The sequence below is a fragment of the Moschus berezovskii genome, chromosome 17 (genome assembly GCF_049115385.1).
Source record: "Moschus berezovskii isolate FMDL1 chromosome 17, NW_MosBer_1.0, whole genome shotgun sequence".
NCBI lineage: Eukaryota > Metazoa > Chordata > Mammalia > Artiodactyla > Moschidae > Moschus > Moschus berezovskii.
The window spans coordinates 44,884,678-44,904,952 of record NC_142476.1 but is presented as its reverse complement, the minus strand read 5'-3'; the positions used below and the strand labels follow the sequence as shown (position 1 = coordinate 44,904,952).

Here is a 20,275-nt window from a genome sequence, read left to right as displayed (position 1 = left end):
AGGTTGCTCTGTCTCTCCCCAACTGTCATGAGGTCCCTGCCCATGGCAGGGGTCCCACCTCTGTGCCAGCCCCTCAGGAATACCATGTCCCCTGCAGATGACCAAGATGCTGGACCTCCTGGAGGACTTCCTGGAGTATGAGGGCTACAAGTATGAGCGGATTGACGGTGGCATCACAGGGGGCCTTCGGCAAGAAGCAATTGACAGATTCAATGGTACCCAACTTTACCCAGGGCTTCTTGATGGGGACCCCTGTCTGCCTCTCCTCCCAGGCTAGGATCTTAGCCAGACTACCCAATTTATGGTCAGGTTAGCTACTCCTCAAACAGCTGAAGAAAGCAGAGCTATCCTTAGGTCCCAGTAGCTGGTAAAAAGAATTCATCCCATGGAACTTTCCAGGGGCCTGCTTGGGTGTTTAGAACTGAGAAATTAGGAGGAGGGCAGAAGGGGAGGAAAATTCCTGTTACTAAATGAAGCTGCTGTGGAGGGTCTGGCCAGCACCCCTGGGCTTCTGATACTGACACCAGCTAAAACTGCAGTTACGAGCAGGGCTGGACAGGGCTTGTCCCCGCAACACAGGCTGCTGCAAGGAGGGACAGAGCTGAGCAGCACTGCCCTAGGGGAAGGACAGAGGAAGGGGCAGGGCCACCCCAGCTCAAACTGTCTCCCTGGTGATGCTGGGAGGCTGGGAACTAGCTCTGGAGTGGAGGGAATGTCTGCAGACATGGTCCAGCACCTCTTTAGTGGGAGGTTTTCAGAAAGAGATGAAGTGGTATCGTGGCTGCTTCCTGCCTTCCACCCTCAGAGAAGGTCTGAGGCCCTGTGACCGCCAAACCCAAAGCAGCGATTCCTATTGCCCACTCATGTCAGAGGTAAAGCGAGTATGGTTTCTGGATGTAGACGTGGTCCCAGCGCACATGGCAGTGGGAAGCATCAGGTGGATTGGGGACCTATGTACGGCTCAAGTAGGTGCCATGGTCAGTCCCAGGTCACTTAATGAAAGGCCCGGATAGGTCTGAGACCCAGCTGTCTTGGGGCAGTGGGGACTGACCAGAGGGCTGGCCCACGCCCTGGAGCTGTGACGCTGAGTGTTCAGTGGTCACTCTGAAAGCATCGTATGTGGTGGCAGCTGGAAGGGCATGAAGGATGAGCTCTGCTGACCTCCCAGGGGCCTGACCTTCAGGGGCTCTGCTGGTCTTTGCTGGCTGTTTGTAGTTTCTCCTTTGCCCTTCTGGGCTTTGAAAATCAGTTCATTCTCATTTTATCTTCCTCCTGTTGGGTCAGGGCTTGGAGCACAGCTGTGGGCTATGTGGGGCTCAGGTGGGCTGCCCTGTCTCCGCTCCATGCCCAGGGGCCCCAGGCCTCTTCTGGCTTCCCCAAGCACAGCTGAGGCCATTGTGGCCTGAGATGGGGCCACAGTTCCTGCCCCCTCCCTGTGGTCTCCCCTGTGCCCCCCTGTCTGCCACGCCCTTGTCTCCCATCCCACCTCTCAGGGTATGCCCCTCACTCACCCTACTGGGCACCTGCCTCTCTTCCTCAGCCCCTGGGGCCCAGCAGTTCTGCTTCCTCCTCTCGACCCGGGCAGGTGGCCTGGGGATCAACCTGGCCACGGCGGACACGGTCATCATCTACGACTCGGACTGGAACCCGCACAATGACATCCAGGTGTGTGGCCCCAACACTAGAACCCTCTCAGAGGGTCCCTTGCTGCCCCTGGTTCTGTGGGCGTTCCCTCTCCTCCACCCCCAGACTGTCTTAGGGCTTTACCTCCTCCTGGACCCACCTCATAGAGTCCCAGCCCCAAGGGCCACCTGGAAGGTGAGCCCCCCACCATTGTACAAAAGAGGAAACAGCCCAGAGAGGGCAGGGAACGTGTCCAAGAACATGCAGCACTCTGTGTGAACATGACCCTTGTTCTGTCCCATCACTCTTAGGATGAAGGCCATGGAGGGAGTCAGGATGAGGGGTCCTGGGGCCCAGAGGGGGCCAGTTTTGGAACAACAGGAAAATAGAGGGGACAAGGACTGTGGTGGTGGGGGGAAGAAGAAGCATTGGTGGAGGAGGGGGCACTGGAGCTGGTGAGGAAGGGTGGGAGGGTTGGGGGTGTAGGAGCAGAGACACACTCTGCTGTCTCCTGCCCACCCTTCTTGGGACAGGACCAGGCACATACACACATTATACTCTTAGGGCACACATGCAAACTCATGTGCACTTGTGTACAGTCGCCTACACAGACCTTATTACGCTGGGTCAAGTCATGTGGATGCCTGATGCAGAAAGACTCAAGCCTGTCCTCATGTCACACCTGTCCTTGCAGGGTAGCTATACCTCTCCAACAGGTGGGCTCACAGCCCCACTAGTGGTCACTTCCAGGGAGGTGCAGCCCCCACCTTGGCACGAGTGCCATCAGCACCCTGTGTGGCTTCACTACAGCAAGTACACTGGCCACACTGCCCCTCACACCTACCCCTGCACACCTGCAATCACACTGAGTTATCCCTGCACAGGCACCCAGGCTTATACTAGAACACACACAGGTCGGGAGTACAGGTGCCCTGGTGCACATACATCTTCATGGGCAGTCACACAGCCCATTCCATGCAGAGGGTGCTCATGAGCTCATTTGCATGCCTCCCCCCTTCCCCCCCACCCTGCCCCCTGGCCCTGGGCCCCTAGTCCTCTGTTGAACCACGGGTGCTAAGCTGCAGGTTGCCCCCAGGCCTTCAGCCGTGCCCACCGCATCGGGCAGAACAAGAAGGTGATGATCTATCGCTTCGTGACGCGGGCCTCAGTGGAGGAGCGCATCACGCAGGTGGCCAAGCGCAAGATGATGCTCACCCACCTGGTGGTGCGACCTGGCCTGGGCTCCAAGTCTGGCTCCATGACCAAGCAGGAGCTGGATGACATCCTCAAGTTTGGCACGGAGGAGCTCTTCAAGGATGACGTGGAGGGTGGGTGTCCTGGGTGCTGGGCATGGCGGGGGTGGTCCTGCTTGAGACACTCCCCTCCCAGGGCACCCCCAGTGCCCAGTTTCTCCTTCTGCTCCCCACTCCTGGCCAGGATGGGCAGGGCCAGGGTGGCATCTCTGGTGCCACCCCCCAGCCCTGCAGCTCCCCATCCCCATGTCCTACAGGCATGATGTCTCAGGGCCAGAGACCTGCCACGCCCATCCCTGATGTCCAGTCCTCCAAAGGGGGAGCCTTGGCTGCCAGCGCCAAGAAAAAGCATGGCAGCACTCCACCAGGTAGGGGCCCTCCCAGCCCAGCCCCCAGCTCCTCCTGTACCCTGGACGGCTGTTCCTGGAAGGAAGTGGGCCCCCAAACCCATTTTGTCAGGTTCCCTTGCCTGCTCCCCTTGGGTGCCTGCGGACCTTAGATGGAGGGGCCGAGGGGCTGTGACAATACAGGTTCCTGTCTATGGTCACTTACTCTTCAGCTGCAGCCCCTGGCAGGGACTGGGAAGCACCATTGTCGGGAACCTGCTCTGGCGGGGCGCAGGGGTCCCCTGACTCTGCATCCTGGCTGCCCCCAGGTGACAACAAGGACGTGGAGGATAGCAGTGTGATTCACTATGACGATGCGGCCATCTCCAAGCTGCTGGACCGGAACCAGGATGCCACGGACGACACGGAGCTCCAGAACATGAATGAATACCTGAGCTCCTTCAAGGTGGCGCAGTATGTGGTGCGCGAGGAGGATGGCGTGGTAAGCCCCGCCCGCTGCCCCGCCCCTCAGCGACCCCGCCCACCGAGGCCCCGCCCCGCTGCCCCGCCCCTTCCGGCCCCGCCCTTCCGTGGCCCCGCCCTCACCCCGTTACGACTTCTCCATTTAAGAAACTCTGGCTCCTGGGTCTCTCCTGAGTGGCTCCTCTCCTTACCGGTCAACTTCCACCGCCCTACGCGCAGACCGTGGGTGCTAATTATTCTTCTAAGTGCCACTTTTCCTTTTGAAACTGGGAGCCTCCTGAGGGCAGTGGTGGCGCTTATTCAATTCTGTATCTCAGTGCCTGGCACAAGGCCAGGGCATACTTGTGGCATGAATGAATGGATGAGTGAATTACTGAGACAGGAGCAGGAAGAGGAAGGCCAGCTGGGGCCGGGGTGATCAGGGAGGGCTACCTGGAGTAGGCAGGCTTTCCAGTTCCCCTTGAGCCGCTAGAGGGTGAGCCGTGGTAGAGGCAGTGACGCCTCCGCGGGGGTGGAGATGCCCGCCGGCCCCACCCTCACCGCGTCCGCGGCCCCCGCGCCCCTAGGAGGAGGTGGAACGGGAGATCATCAAGCAGGAGGAGAACGTGGACCCCGACTACTGGGAGAAGCTGCTGCGGCACCACTACGAGCAGCAGCAGGAGGACCTGGCCCGCAACCTGGGCAAGGGCAAGCGCATCCGCAAGCAGGTCAACTACAACGACGCCTCCCAGGAGGACCAGGGTGCGTGTCTGGTGGTCAGGGTCCTGCTGGCGGGGAGGACATCCCTGTGGCAGGAATTCCCGGGGCGGGAGAGTGGGAGCCGTGTGGAGTGGCTGAGCCAGGAGATGGTTGGAATGCTTCTTGGAGAAGTGCGGCTGGTAGCTGGTGTGGTGTTGGGTTTTGGGGGGAACGAGATGGGTAGTGACTCAGACTTCACTGCTAGTGGTTTTAGTCAAGCCTCAGTTTCTCTATCTGTTAAATAGGGCCATTGATGGTATAAGGCCTGAGAATGTAGTGTAAGGTTGTAAGGTTGTTAAGTGAGCTCATAGGAAGTGCACGGTGGCTGTTTTCATCATCACTGTTGTTGGGGTGGGTGTGAGGGGCTCCGGCGGGCTTCTGCCTGCACAGCCCACTCTGTGCCCCTCTTCCTGACCCCCCGACAGAGTGGCAGGACGAGCTCTCAGACAACCAGTCTGAATATTCCATTGGCTCTGAGGATGAGGACGAGGACTTTGAGGAAAGGCCGGAAGGGCAGAGTGAGTCAGGGCTGGTGACTCTGGGCTGGGGCCAGGCTGTGTGTTGGGGAGCTGATGATCAGGTCGGGGGTCCTGGGGGCATCGGGACCAGCATCTGTCCTTTGGAGTAGGCCCTGAAGGGTCTGCTGTCTGGGGCATGTTGGGGGATGGGGTGGGTCAGGACATCTCGGGCCCTGCTGAGGGCTTGTGGCGGGGCTGCTCCCCCAGGTGGACGGCGACAATCCAGGAGGCAGCTGAAGAGCGACAGGGACAAGCCTCTGCCTCCTCTTCTTGCCCGGGTCGGCGGCAACATTGAGGTGGGGCCCGCCTGCACCCCCACTTTCCCACTTCTCTTTCCTGGAGTTTATCTCATCTCTCAGAGCAAAGAACTTAGCCCTGCTCCCCCGGGGTGTGGAGGAGGGACAGAAGGGCTGGGGTTACACTGGATCACATGCCAAGTAGAGGTGGGGGGGCGGGGACAGACCCTTGGTCTGGGCTGTGCCCCTTTGGGTCCTGCCCCAGGTGGTTGCCCCCCCTGCTCCCCCCCTGCCCCCCCCATCTCCTCCCCTCCCTGTGTCTTTCTCTTCAACTCTGAATTCCCTGCTCCCCCACCCTGCTGCCTGCCCTGCCCAGGTGCTAGGCTTCAACGCCCGCCAGCGGAAGGCCTTTTTGAATGCCATCATGCGCTGGGGCATGCCCCCTCAGGATGCCTTCAACTCCCACTGGCTGGTGCGGGACCTTCGTGGGAAGAGCGAGAAGGAGTTTAGGTAAAGGGGCCGAGGTGGTGGCCCAGGTGTAGCCGCCCACCTGGAGTGGGCAGGCTCCTCTGGACGGGCCAGCACAGTGGGCAGTGTTACTGCCAGGCTGGGGGTGGCCAGAGAACTCACAGCTCTCTGATGTCTGGTAGCTGAAGTCCAGGCCTGGTCAGGGTTCCTGTGCAGAGAACGTGACTGGTCACCTCTGCCAGGGCAGCTGGTGTTAACGGAAGCATAGAGGATCTGGGTTCTCCAGGGGAAGGGCTGTCCCAGGAGGGTTCCCTGCCCGGAGCCCCCTCTGTTCTTCCCTGGGGCCTGATCCAGCAGGCCTGGTTGGGAAGCAGGTGATGGGTGATGATTCCAGCCAGGAGGTCCCCCGGGGTCCTGCCGGCCCCCCACTCCCTGAGCCCCAGTCCCCCCCACCCCAGAGCCTATGTGTCCCTCTTCATGCGGCACCTGTGTGAGCCGGGGGCTGACGGCGCGGAGACCTTTGCGGACGGCGTGCCCCGTGAGGGCCTCTCCAGGCAGCACGTGCTTACGCGCATCGGGGTCATGTCACTAGTTAGGAAGAAGGTGGGTGAGTAGCCTTTACTGGGCTTTTCCTGGTGGTCGCCCATGGCCTGGGTGTGCTCCAGGGGGGTCAGTGGGCAGAGAGCAAGTGCCTGGCTGTCCAGGGTCTGAGTCAGCTTAGAGGGATGGACCCAGAATGCATCTCTGGATGGGGAAGTGGGCAGTGGTGAGGAGGGGACTGGAGGCCAGGATGACAGGTGGAGATGGGTGGGGGTAGGGCCTGGCGTGGGAGTCTGTGGTCAGCCTTGGTTGGAGTCAGCAGCCACTCCAAGCCAGGGACATCCCCAGTCCTTCCGGCCACTCCGAGGCCCTCACATCTGAGCTGTGACCACCTCCCTGCTGCCTCGCTCCCACCTGCCTAGGTTCAGGAGTTTGAGCACGTCAACGGAAAGTACAGCACCCCGGATCTGATCCCTGAGGGGCCCGAGGGCAAGAAGCCGGGCGAAGTCATCTCCTCGGATCCCAACACACCAGTGCCCGCCAGCCCTGCCCATCTCCTGCCTGGCCCTCTGGGCCTGCCAGGTCTGGACTCCAATGAGGAGGGGCGGACACCCAGGTCATGGCAGGCGGCGAGGCCCCAGGAGACCCCACGTCCTTCCCACATCCCACCCCCACAAACCTTTTAGCGGAAGAAGTATCACTCCCCTAAGATATTTTCTTTTTAATGATAACTTTGAGATGTAATTCACACACCACAATATCAGTCTTTGCGTGAGTGCTAAGTTACTTCAGTTGTGTCTGACTGTTTGCAGCCCTGTGAACTGTAGCCTGCCAGGCTCCTCTGTCCATGGGATTCTATAGGCAAGAATACTGGAGTGGGTTGCCATTTCCTTCTCCAGGGGGTCTTACCAACCCAGGGATTGAACCTGTGTGTCTTATGTCTCCTGCATTGGCAGGCGGGTTCTTTACCACTAGCGCCACCTGGGAAGCCAAAAGCCTTTAAAAGCGAATTACCCAGTTGGTGCTAGCATGTCAATAGGATTGTGCAACCATTGCCTCTGATTCCAGGATGTTTTCATTAACCCCCAAAGAAACACATACTCATTAGTAGTGACACTTCATTCCTTCTCATGTCTTTCCCTGGCAACCACTGATCTTTCTGTCTCTATGGGTTTGTCTATTGTGGACGTTTCATGTAAATGAAATGCACCGTGTGGCCTTTTGTGCCCAGCTTTCACTAGCATGCGATGTATTCCAGATTCATCCAGGTTTTAGGGTGTCAGCATTTCATTCCTTTTTGTAGCTGAATAATATTCGATTCCACTGTTTGGATCCACCACATTTTGTGTATCCATTCGTCAGGTGATGGATTTTGGGTTGTTTCTACCTTTGGCTATTGTGAATAATGTGGTGAGTAACATTGCTTTGAACTTTTGTGTTCAGTTGGAAATAGATGTTTTCATTTCTCTTGGGTGTATAGGTAGGAATAGAATTGCTGGGTCACCTGGTATAACATTTTGAGGAACTGCCAAACTTTTTCACAGTGACTACACCATTTTATATTCTACCAGCCGCATATGAGGTTCCAATTTCTCCACCTCTGGGCCAGCACTTATCTTTTTGCTTATAGCCATCTTAGTGAGTGTGAAGGGGGAGTCTCGTTGTGGTGTTTTACTTATTTATTTGTGGCTGTGCCGGGTCTTCGTTGCTGCTTGGGCTCTTCTCCAGTTGCAGCATGCAGGCTTCTCACTGCAGTGGCTTCTCTGTGGAGCACGGGTTCTCGGGCTTCAGTGGTTGCATCACGTGGACTCAGCAGTTGCAGCTCCTGGGCCCTAGAGCACAGGCTCAGTAGTTGTGGCACACGGGCTCAGCTGCTCTGAGGTATGTGGCATCTCCTCAGACCAGGGATCAAACCCGTGTCTCCAGCATTGGCAGGCAGATTCTTTACCACTGAGCCACCAGGGAAGCCTGGTGGTTTTGATTTCCATCTCTGGTGGCTGAAGATGTTGAGAATCTTTTCATGTGCTTCTGAGCTTTTTGTGCATCTTCTTTGGAGAAATGTCATTTTACATCCTTTGCCCTTCCTTAATGGGTTATTTGTCTCTGAGTGTCTTTTTGGTGATCTGTGTGTCTATCTAGGTAAAACATCTTCTTCCCTGTTGTACCCCTCAGGCCTGGAGCATCCTGCCTGTCCCAGGTGACGGGTGAGGCCCTGAGAGGCTCAGCGCCTCTGAGGACATTCTGCTTCTGGGTACAGGTACCCTCTGGAGGCGGACATGCCTAGTTTGCTTCCTGGCCCTGTGCTCATGGTCCCTTAGCCCATGAGCTCTGTTTTCTCATCTGTGATGTGAAGTTGGGTAGTGACCACCTCCCAGGGCTCCTCAGAGCATGTGGGTCACTGGCCCTTTGCAGTGACTCAGTGTGGAAGAGGCAGGTGGCCAGTCAGCCAGCCTGAAAGCCAAGACCACAGCTGGGCCATGCTGGCTCCCAGTCTGGGCCTCCACCCACCTCACCTTCTGCTTCCAGACGAGAGGTCCCCACAGCCTGTAGTTCTGCCCTGTTGGCCCCTGGCTTTGACCTCATCGGGCCAAGGGTCCTCCAAGACTCCCCACATTGCAGGCCTGGCCCTGGATCTTTGGCTCCCCTGGTTCACCTGTCCTTCTGCAGGTGCCTGGCCCAGGATCCTCTCTGACTCCCCATTTCCTGCCCTTTTCCTTCCACCCACCCCAGCCCACCTGTCTCACCCTTCTCCCTTGTTCTTTCAGACAAAATGGAAGCCCCACTAGGCTACATGGATGAGAAGGAGGTGGGGGTGCAGAAGCCAAAGAAGCCCCCAGAAATCCAGGTAGAGAAGATGCCGGTGTCTGGGCCCCTGTGGGTGTGGGGTGAGGGCTGGGTCCAGGGACCTTCTCAGGTTTTGCCCTTGGCAGCTGTAAGCCAGGCCTCCCTCCTGGCTCCAAGTTTGAGCCCCCAGGACTGGAGCATAGTTGAGAGCAAGCACTGGGAACCAGAGAGTGGGTTCTAAGCCCAGGGCCCCTTCCCTGGCTCCTATTGAGGCCCAGGCCCTGTAGCTCCCAAGCCTCTCCTCCCTAGGCCCTGCCAACTGCCCTGGACAGAGTGGAGGGAGAGGACAAGCAGGAGAGCTCCGATGGCAAGGAGAGGGCCCGAGAGGAGCGACTGGAGGAGATGGAGAAGGCCCAGCCCTCCCCAGAGCAGCTGCCGAAAGGTGCGGGCTTCCACCCTGATGCAGTGTCAGGCCTGTCTCTCCCTGGCTGGGTGGGGACCATGCGCTGCTGTGTCGTAGTGCCGTAGGGCCCAGGATGAGGCGAGAACCAAGGGCTCAGTTCTCTGAGCTCAGTTCTCTGCATGTGGGCTATAACTTTTCCTACTGTACAGTTTGGAGGTTGTTGGGCTACATCTTATTAGTGATTTTTTTTTTTAAACATAAATATTATTTATTTGGCTACACCAGGTCTTAGTTGAAGCTTGTGGGATCTTTACCTGAGGCATGCCAGCTCTAAGTTGTGGTATGTAGGATCTGTTCCCTGACCAGGGATTGAACCCAGGGCCCCTGCATTGGGAGCATGGAATCTTAGGCACTGGATCTCCAGGGAAATCCCTGTTAGTGAGTGCTGAATCAATCACATTGTGGTCTGAACACATGAGTCTGTATGACATTGTTGAAACCTTTTCTTGCTTCATGTGGTCAGAGTTTTGCTCATGTGTGCTTGAAAGGAATATTTATTATTTTATTGCTGGTTGTCAAGTTCTAAATATGTGCACTAGATCAAGGGTCCCCAGACTCCAGGATCTAATGCCTCATGATCTGAGATGGAGCCTATATAATAATAATAGAAATAAAGTGAACAGTAAATGATTACATTTACTCTTGAATCATCCCCCGGGTCCATGGAAAAACTTGTCTTCCGTGAAACTGGTCCCTGGTGCCAAAAAGACTGGGGACCGCTGCATTAGATTGTTACTTTGTTCAGATTTTTTATATCCTTACTCATTTTTGGTTTGCTTTGATCAGTCAAGTCTGAGAGACTTATGTTAAAATCTCTGTGATTGTGGGTTAGTCTCTGTTCTCTGAAGGCCAGATTTTGCTTTAGTTTGGGATTGGGTTGTTAGGTGCATATTGGTTCAGGTTTTTTCTAATTTTCTGGTGACGTGTTTATTTATTATGTAATAACCTTCTTATATTCCTCCTGATTCTTTTTGCTTTAAGGTTTTTTTAGGCTTAAATGGATTGAGCTTACTTTTGGGCTTTCCTGGTGGCTTAGATGGTAAAGAATCTGCCATGCAGGAGACCCAGGTTTGATCCCTGGGTCGGGAAAGATCCCCCAGAGAAGGGAATGGCTGCCCACTCCAGTATTCTTGCCTGGAGAATCCCATGGACAGAGGAGCCTGGCGGGCTACTGTCTGCAGGGTTGCACAGAGTTGGACGTGACTAAGCAGTAACGCTTTCATTTTCTTTCACTGAGCATAGTGTTTTCAAGGTTCGTCTGTGTTGCAGCATGTATTGGAACGTCATTCCTTTTCGTTGAATATATTCTACCCTGAGGATAACACCACATTTTATTTTTCCATTCATCAGTTGGTGGGTTTTGAGATTATTTCTGCTTTTTGGCTATTATGAATAATGCTGCTGTGACTATCCATGCATAGGTATTTGTATGGATAGGCTTCAGTTCTCTGGGGTATATACCTAGGAGTGGAATTGTTGGATTGCTTGGTGACTCTCATATTTGGAGGACCTGCCGGATTGCTTGCCGCAGTGGCTGCACCACTTTACATTCCCACCCACAGTGCATAGGGTTCATTTCCCCATATCTTTGTCAACACTTGTTATTATCTCTCTTTTGGATTTTAGCCATCCTAGTGGGTGAAACGGAGAAGGCAATGGCAAGCCACTCCAGTACTCTTGCCTAGGAAATCCCATGGATGGAGGAGCCTGGTAGGCTGCAGTCCATGGGGTCACTAAGGGTCGGACACGACTGAGTGACTTCACTTTCACTTTCACACATTGGAGAAGGAAATGGCAACCCACTCCAGTGTTCTTGCTTGGAGAATCCCAGGGATGGGGGAGCCTGGTGGGCTGCTGTCTATGGGGTCACACAGAGTCGGACACGACTGAAGTGACTTAGCAGCAGCAGCAGCAGCAGCAGTGGGTGAAAAGTCATAGCTCAAGTGGTTTTGATTTGTATTTCCCTTGTGTGTAAAGATGTTGAGTATCTTTTCAAATGTCATTGGCCATTTTTATATCTTTGTTGGCAAAATGTCTTTTCAGATCCTTTGTCCATTTTTCAATTGGGTTATTTATCTTTTTATTATTGAGTCATAAGGGTTCTTTATAATACATGTTCCATATCAGATACATGATTTGCAGGTATTTTCTTACGTTTCTTAACTTTTATTTGTATAATTGAGTTTTAGGTATACCTTTTGTAAATAATATATGGTTGGACTTGTTTTAAATCTAATCACAGAATCTCTGCATTTTAGGCAGCAGTTTACTCTCTTTACATTTATTGTAATAGCTAGGTATCTGGATGAATTTCTGTTCTTATTTTGTGCTTTATATCACCCTTGCCTTTTTTTTTCTCCTGGCATCTTTTGGATTGACCAGAATTTCTTTCTATTTCCCCCTTTCTTCTCAACTCCTTTGGAAAGTTTGCAGTCAATTCTATTTTGTACTCTTAAATTTTTAACACGTTGCCTCCTGAATGTTGTAAGGACTATAGGAAACTTTAGCTCTGACCCACTCCCTCTTATCTCCCATGTGCTATTACTTATTTCTAAACTATAATCCTTATTTAGATCTTCCCACCCTCTTAACAATTTTGTGCTTTCTAGTTTGTTCTTTGTTACATTGTTCAATGTCCTTCTTCCCAAAATATACCCTTCAATTGTGCTTTCAACAAATTTCTGTGGACAGCAAATTTCTCTCATTGTATGTTATTTTTCCTTTATGTCTTATCATATTTTTCTTGAATAATAGTTAGCAAAATTCAAGGTGGGTTAGGAGTTTTCCCTCAGCACTTTGAAGATGTTATTTCTTTTGTATTCTGATTTCTATTGTGCTGAGAAGGCTGCTCTCAGGGTAATTGCTGCTCCTTTGTAGGAAACTTGCCTTTCCTATCTTTCCTAACACGGTAAAACCATTTTTAAGACTTTCTCTTAGTCTTTGGTTTTGTACGGTTTCACTACAATGAAATTTTTATTTATCCTGCTTGTGACTGGCTGTGATTCTTAAAGTTGAGTATTGTGTCTTCTATTGATTATGGGCAAATTATCAATCATTCCCTTCTTGAATGTTATCTTTCCTCCCATTATGTTTTTCTCTGGAATTCCTTTTACTCATTTATTCATTCATTATTCAACAAATATGTTTTGAACACCCACTGTGTGTTGGGAGCTGTCCCAGGCATTGAGGACACAGACAGTTAACCAAAGCCAAAGCCTTTGCATAGAATTTGTATTCTACTGGGGGACCCAGGTGATCAGCAGTAGACACAAGTAGATCTTGTTTAACAAAAGGCTCCAAATTCAATGAAGAAAAGAAAGCAGGTGCAAGATTTGTTTCTCTGCAAGGCTTTTTGAATCACCCTCAGATCTAGCTTCAGTTCTTGCTTTCTTCATACAGCTGTTTTTAACCTATTTGTACTATTTTCTATGTTTGTGCAGTGAATTATTAAAAATTTAGCAGCATGAAATGACACCTATGTGTTAGCTCATGGTTGCATGGGTCAGAAGTCTGTGGTGGTATGACTGGATTCTCTGCCAAGGGACTTGCAAGATCGAAGTCAAGGCATTGACTGCACTGACTTCTCATTTGGAGGCTTGGGGGAAAGTCTACTTCCATGGTCATTCTTGTTGGCTAACTCCAGCTCCTTAGGGTTGGAGGACTGAAGCCCTCTTCCCTTGCTGGCTCTCAGCGGGAGGCCATTCTCGGCATCTAGAAACTGCCTACGTTTCTTGCCATGGGGCTCATTCCATCTTCAAGCCAACAGTGGTACACCAATCCCCACCATGCTTCAGATCTCTGATGTCCTTTTATGTGACCATTCAGAGAAAACCCTGCTTTTAAGGGGCTGGTGTGATGAGGTCTTGCCCACCTGGATAATCTCTGTCTTTTAAGGTCATCTGTGCCTTATCACATGACTTGCTCAGGAGAGTAGAATCCATCACATTCAGGTTCCAAGGATTATGTACAAGGCTTGTACTCCAGGGCCAGCAAGTCTGGGAGGACACCTTAAAAATATGCACTAAAACGTCTAACATATTAGCGATTGTGTATTTCATTTCTAGAGTTTTTAATCTAGCTTTTTCTACTTCCTTTTGACTTGTCTTTTCCTATGTATTCTCTTCCTTCTCTGGCTGATGGATATTGTTTCCTTTTTTTTTTTAAACAATTCTTATTTATTTAATTTATTTTTGGTTGCACTGGGTCTTCGTTGCTGCACACGGGCTTTCTCTAGTTGTAGCAAGCAGGGGGCTGCTGTTCATTGTGGTGTGTGGGTTTCCCATTGCAGTGGCTTCCCTTGCTGCAGAGTACAGGCTCTAGGGCTCGAACGCTCTAGTAGTTGTGGCTTGTGGGCTCTAGAACATGGGCTCAGTAGTTGTGGCCCATGGGCCTTTAGTTATTCTGCAGCGTATGGATTCTTCCCAGACCAGGGATTGAACCTGTGTCTCCTGCATTGCCAGGTGGATTCTTATCCACTGTACCACCAGGGAAGTCTGGATATTGTTTTCCAAGTTTCATTTGGATGCATCTTCATCAGGGATTGTTTTATCCTTGAGAACCCATGTCACTTGGGTAGCAGGAATGTCCCCCTTTCTGTTTCCAGAACTCTGGGGCCTCGTGGTCTGACTAGTGGCCTGGTTGATCTGGGGCCAGTCCTATGGCACAATTTAGATTTCACAGCCTGCACACCTGTGTGTTAGGTTTGGCTCCTCACTGGAGACTTTCTGACCCTGGACTCCACATGGGAGCCAGGCTTCCACAACTTGACCATGAGCTGGTGGATGGCACTTTTCCTCCTTTGCAGAGGCATAGTGGTTGAAGAGTGTTAATTTCTTGATTTAATTCCAGTTCTCTGCATCTTTGGGGCCTCGCCCTTTCTGTTCAGTGTTGAGACACAGCTGGAGTCCCACAGGCCTCTTTCTGGTGTCCACTCACTCCCAACCCAGGACCGCAGTGCATGCTTCTTGAGCTTTTAGTTTCCCTTCATTTATAGAAAGTGAAAGTGTTAGTCACTAAGTCCTTGCGACCCTATGGACTGTAGCCTGCCAGGCTCCTCTGTCCATGGAATTCTCTAGGCAAGAATACTGGAGTGGGTTGCCTTTTCCTCCTCCAGGGGATCTTTCCAACCCAGGGATTGAACCTCGGTCTCCTGCATCGCAGGTGGATTCTTTAACCTTCTGAGCCACCCAGGAAGTTCCATCTTCATGTATGGCACCTTATAATTTCCTTTAGTTTTGTGAGCACACCTATGCTTTTTTTGTTAATGTGATAGGTTTTGCCTGTCATTTCCGGGTGTCTGTAAGAGGTGCTTTGTGTTGATGAAGGCTTGACGTGTTGCCAGATTTGAGTCCTCTGGTTGTCGCTACAGCAGAGAGGATCTGGGGACTGTGCCTTGAGAGAAGTTTGGGAGAGGCTACTGCTGAGACGGGTGGGTGGAATGAGGCCCCGTCCCCAGCTGCCTCCCCAGTGGATCCTCCCAGAGACTACCTGTTGGACTCCTGAGGAAGATGCTAGATTCCGTGAGTGGAGTCCCCTCTGCCCTCTGTACCCGTCCCCGCTCTTTGAACACCCTTTATCTTGCAGAAGAAGTGCTTCCTGAGAAGGACAAGGTTCTGGACAAGCTGGAACTGAGCTTGATTCACAGCAGAGGCGACAGCAGCGACTTCAGGCCAGGTCTGGGGCTCTGGACTTTGCTCTGTCCTATGTCCCCCTTGGTCGCTTGAAGGAGCCACGAGGAGCCTCCTGAGCCTCCCCTTGGCCCCAGGCCCTGATTAGAGCTGCTGCGTGGGAGCCTGGACTTGCCAGCCTTCAGGGGACAGACCCTTTACCTCCTATCTCCTGACCCCTCCTGTGGCCCCAGCCTCCACTAGGAGGAAGGAGAGCTGGTCACAGAGTTTGGCCTGGAGCTTCGGGGTTCAGCTGGCAGCCTGTGTCCTTCTAAGTGTTGGAATGTTCTGGAACAGTTGCCCCCAGATCAGAGCCCCGAGACAGCACTGCCATCCTTCAACATAAGCTACATTTTCACAGTCCCCCCCGCCCCGCCCCATTTTCCTGGGTGGTCCTGACTTGGTGGTGGAGGGTCACCCAGGCCCGGAGCAACCCTCCCTGCTCTGGACAGAGAGAGGGGCCTGCTGATTAAAACCCTTGGAGGCAGTGAGTCCCTTGCGGGCGGGGAGGTGTGTTTCCCGCTTGCCTCTGGGTCCCCAGCACTTGGTGGAGCGAGTCCTGCCCCCGGGCACTGTCTTTGGGGTAGACGAGCGAGCGTGGTTCTGTCCCCCCCCAGATGACACCAAAGCTGAGGAGAAGGAGCCTGTTGAAACCCAGCAAAATGGTGACAAAGAGGAAGATGAAGAGGGGAAGAAGGAGGACAAGATCGGGAAGTTCAAGTTTATGTTCAACATTGCAGATGGGGGGTTCACAGGTATCGGGGGTGAGGCCATGGGCAGAGAAAGCTGCAGGCTTCTTGACCGTGGGTCCCAGGAGTCTGGGCAGATGGTTGTTTTATACTAATATGTGGATGGTTGACAAAATCCATGGTATAACCTTTCCTAGTAGCACTGGAAGCGCCTGGGGTAGGGGTGGTGAGGGAGAGGCTTGCCCAGGCCCACCCTATGCGGGACGTGGTCACCTCATCCTGTGTCCCTCGGCTGGCTTCCCAGAGCTACACACACTGTGGCAGAACGAGGAGCGTGCCGCTGTGTCCTCGGGGAAAATCTACGACATCTGGCACCGGCGCCACGACTACTGGCTGCTGGCGGGCATCGTCACGTATCCTTGGCCACGCCAGCGGGGCAGGGCTCCGATCTGTCCCTCTATGGGCCTCAGGGAGGGGTGTGGGGCTGGTGCTCCTGACCAGGTACCAAGGACCTTTCCTGGTGGTGATGATGACCGTGACTGTGATCAGAAAGGTAGCTTGTCCCTTTATGCTCAGTACTCACTCCGTCCTCACAGCAGCCTTCCCGGTTGCTACTATGATCCCCATTATATGGAAGAGGCAGTGGGTGCTCAGAGAGGCCAAGTGACGTGCTCAGGGACACACAGCCCTTCCACCTGACTCTACAATGAATGCTCCTAATTCCTACCTGATCCAGACCTCACCTCCTCTCAGTGATGACATCTGAAGGGTGCTTCACCATTTAGGGTCGCTTTTTTTCAGTTGTTCATTCTTCAATTCCATCTTTACTGATGATCTACCATGTGCCAAGTATGGAGTATGCAGCTGTGAATGAAACAGCCCCAAATCTCTGTCTAGCCAGAGCTCATATCCAACTAGGGGTCGATGGTGACAAATATAAATTAGCAAAGTGTGGGGCTCAGTGAACATGAAAAGGTGGGGATGAGGCAAAGGGAGCCTTGGGGGTGGGGGTTATGTTTAAGGTGGGAAGGTCAGAGAAGGTGATGTTTGTGTGCAGACCTTCCAGAGACAAGGAGACGGACACACAACTACCTGGGGAGAGCCCCCCAGCAAAGCTGGCCTTGATGACAGTCTCGAGTGAGGCTAGTCATTGTAATGAGATGTGGAAAGTTGTAGGTCAGGAGTCAGCAGATCTTTCCTGGGAGGGGCCTGGGAGTGGACATTTCAGACTTCACAGAGGACTTCTCCACGCTGCCAGGGTAGCAGAATTAACCACAATACGTAAACCAACAAGCATGGCCATGTTCCAATACAACTTTATTTACAAAACCAGGCTGTGGGCTGGATTTGGCCTGTAGGCCACAATTTACTGAGGTTACGTTGCTTGGAGCTGGAACTTTCCTGGTGGTTCAGTGACTTAAGATTCTGTGCTCCCAGTTCAGGGGATGGAGGTTCAATCCCTGGTCAGGGAACCAGTTCCCACATGCTGCAACCAAGACCCAGTGCAGCTAAATAAATAAATAACACACAGAGTTAAAAACAAACAACAAAAAAAAATATGCCTGGAGCCAGCTTGCCAGGGTTCAGATCCCGACTCGGCCCCTCTCTAACTGTGGGCCCTTGGCAAGAAAACTTCGTGGTGTTTCCTTGTTCCCTCTGGCTCCAGTGGAGGCCCCTTCCTTGCCTGTCCCTGGCTCCTTGGTGCTTCTTGATTCACAGCTGCATCATTCATCTCTGCCTCTGTTGTCACAGGGCCATCTTCCCCGGGTATCTCTTTGTCTATTTCCAAATTTCCTCCTCTTATGAGGACCTCAGTCACTGGATGGGTGCCCACTCCACCCCAGGATGACCCTTTCTTAATTTAGTTAATTTGATTAATCTGCAAATGCCCTATTTCCAGCTAGGGTCACAGCACAGGTGCTGGGGGTTAGGACTCGGCTGTCTCCACCCTCTGGATTTGGGGGATGAAGAAGTTCATCTGGTGAAGCCTCAGGCCCTGGGCCCCTGGGGGCCCCTGTCGGTGTCTGCTGATTGTCAGGTCACTGTCAGCCACACGATCCTCTTGCAGCCAAGGTTAATGCCTGTCTGGAAAGCGCAGAGCCAAGATGCCAAACCCTGCGCTGGTTCCCCACCACCCCCTCCCTCCACCCCATGGCCAGGTTTGCCCTTAACGGCCCCCACTTAGGCACGGCTATGCCCGCTGGCAGGACATCCAGAACGACCCGAGATACATGATCCTCAACGAGCCCTTCAAGTCTGAGATCCACAAGGGCAACTACCTGGAGATGAAGAATAAGTTCCTGGCCCGCAGGTTCAAGGTCAGTCCTTGGCAGGGGCCAGAGGTTGAGGGTTAGGGGGCCGCAAGAGGGTGGATTATGGGAGGGCCTGGGGCAAAGAAACGAGCAAGCATTTCTTATACTCCGCTCGTATATCTGGGTGTGGGCCAGACCGTCCATGAAAGTGAATCGTTGAGTCAGTCAACCAACAGGTGCTGGCTCCTTGCTCTAAAGCCAGACCCCGCTGGGCGAGTGTCCCTTCTTTGAGTAATGGGTGCAGAGGATCCAGCTTGAGGAGGGCTCTGAGAGGTGGCCAAGAGAGTGGACAACAACTGGGTGGGGCGGGGCTGTCTTCCTTCCTTTCTTTGTTTCAGAGCCCTGGCCGGTGGGAGTGGGTGCTGGTGGGGAGGCAGCCAGGCCAGCACTCAGTCCCTCCCCTCACCCTGACCCCCTCTCTCCCCACCCCCATCAGCTGCTGGAGCAGGCGCTGGTCATTGAGGAACAGCTCCGGAGGGCCGCATACCTCAACATGACCCAGGACCCCAACCATCCCGCCATGGCCCTCAATGCCCGCCTGGCTGAGGTGGAGTGCCTTGCTGAGAGCCACCAACACCTGTCCAAGGAGTCCCTCGCCGGGAACAAGCCTGCCAATGCTGTCCTGCACAAGGGTGAGTGAGCCCGTCCCCTGGAGATGGGCCCACACCTTGCTCCCACCCAGTGGCTCCTTGGCAGTAGGTGGGGGCGTGGGACTGGGGATAGGACATCAGCCCCGAGGGCACAGCCTCCAAGCCAGATGGGACAGACTGTCCCCCAGCCTCTGCTCTTACCTGCGGGGAAAGTGAGGCCCCTGCTTTTCTGGCCTTTTTCTGAAGGTCAGCGCCGTGTAGGTCCTGGGTGAGGGGGTAGGTGATATAGCAGAATATTAAGTTGTACAGGCTTGTTTATTGAGCCCTGACAATATGTTTTATTTCTATTTTTTAACTTCTTTTAGTGAAAGAGATAAGGACCCTTTAAAATTTTTTAGTTTTTATTGACATATAATTGATTTATAATGTTGTGTTACTTTCTGCTGTACAGCGAAGTGAATCAGTTATGCATATAGATCCGACTCACTGGAAAAAATCCTGATGCTGGGAAAGATTGAGGGCAGGAGGTGAAGGGGGTGACAGAGGATGAGATGATTAGATGGCATCACCAACTCAATAAACATAAGTCCGAGCAAACTCTGGGAGATAGTGAAGGACAGGGGAGTCTGAGCATGCTGTAGTCCATGAGGTCACAAAAAGTCAGACACAACTGAACGACTGAACAACTCTTTTTTAGATTCTTTTCCTATATAGGTCATTACAGAGTATTGAGCAGAGTTCCCTGTGCTGTATAGTAGGTCCTTATTTTATTATAAATAAAACAGATTATCTACTTTTTTTTTGAATATTTATTTGGCCGTGTCAGGCCTTAGTTGTGGCATGCGGAATCTTTGTTATGGACTTGAGTTGTGGTGTGTGGGCTCAGAGTTGTGGTGGGAAAGCTTAGTTGCTCTGTGGCATGTGGGATCTTAGTTACCCAGTCAAGGATTGAACCCACATCCCTTGCCTTGCAAGGTGGATTCTTAACCACTGGACCACCAGGGAAATCCTTATTTTATATATAGTACTGATATATGTCAATCCCAGTCTCCCAATTTAAGGCAGTATCTTTAAACACATTGTCCCTTTACTCTTTGTAATATTTTTAAGTGGTGAGGTTTCTTATCTCATTTTAAAGTTGGGGACATTGATGCTTAGGGAGGTGAAGTAATTGCCCAAGGTCTCCTAGGATTCAGACCTTTGACCCTCGTCGTCCTAATCCCGAGAAAGTGGCCAGGCTGGTTAGGGGGAGGGTGAGCCAAGCTCACCCCGAGGGCCCTGGACTCTGTGGCCCTGGCTGTTTGGGAGAAGTTTCTCGAGGCGGCTCTGCTCCTGGGCGTGGCGAGGGCTGCAGACCTCCCCGGGCGCCAGGAGGCTGGCCAAGGGCCCGGAGGGAACCCCAGTGTTGGGTCAGAGCTCCCGGCTCTCATCTCTGCAGCCCGCGGAGCCCCCGGAGAAGCTGGAAAACCGGACTCTTGTCCAGCGGGCCGGTTTCTGATGTGTTGGCTGGGAGGGCTGAGTGGGTGGCGCCCCCTGGCTTCCGCTGCGCGGCGTGCAAGTCACACGGTAACACAGCCTTGTTACTA

General features: G+C 53.0%; 1 protein-coding gene across 1 annotated transcript in view; it reads left to right on the top strand.

The window, feature by feature from the left end:
* Positions 1-20,275, top strand: part of CHD5 (chromodomain helicase DNA binding protein 5) — a 67,848-nt gene that overhangs the window by 42,309 nt on the left and 5,264 nt on the right. The window contains exons 21-38 of the mRNA XM_055419428.2: positions 98-215; positions 1,541-1,665; positions 2,720-2,951; positions 3,134-3,244; positions 3,532-3,704; positions 4,252-4,426; positions 4,849-4,941; positions 5,149-5,237; positions 5,554-5,687; positions 6,104-6,248; positions 6,608-6,767; positions 8,951-9,030; positions 9,279-9,411; positions 15,016-15,105; positions 15,716-15,853; positions 16,092-16,200; positions 17,973-18,105; positions 18,536-18,731. Of these exons, the coding sequence (XP_055275403.1) occupies positions 98-215; positions 1,541-1,665; positions 2,720-2,951; positions 3,134-3,244; positions 3,532-3,704; positions 4,252-4,426; positions 4,849-4,941; positions 5,149-5,237; positions 5,554-5,687; positions 6,104-6,248; positions 6,608-6,767; positions 8,951-9,030; positions 9,279-9,411; positions 15,016-15,105; positions 15,716-15,853; positions 16,092-16,200; positions 17,973-18,105; positions 18,536-18,731 (2,434 nt within the window). The remainder of the gene's footprint in view (positions 1-97; positions 216-1,540; positions 1,666-2,719; positions 2,952-3,133; positions 3,245-3,531; positions 3,705-4,251; positions 4,427-4,848; positions 4,942-5,148; positions 5,238-5,553; positions 5,688-6,103; positions 6,249-6,607; positions 6,768-8,950; positions 9,031-9,278; positions 9,412-15,015; positions 15,106-15,715; positions 15,854-16,091; positions 16,201-17,972; positions 18,106-18,535; positions 18,732-20,275) is intronic.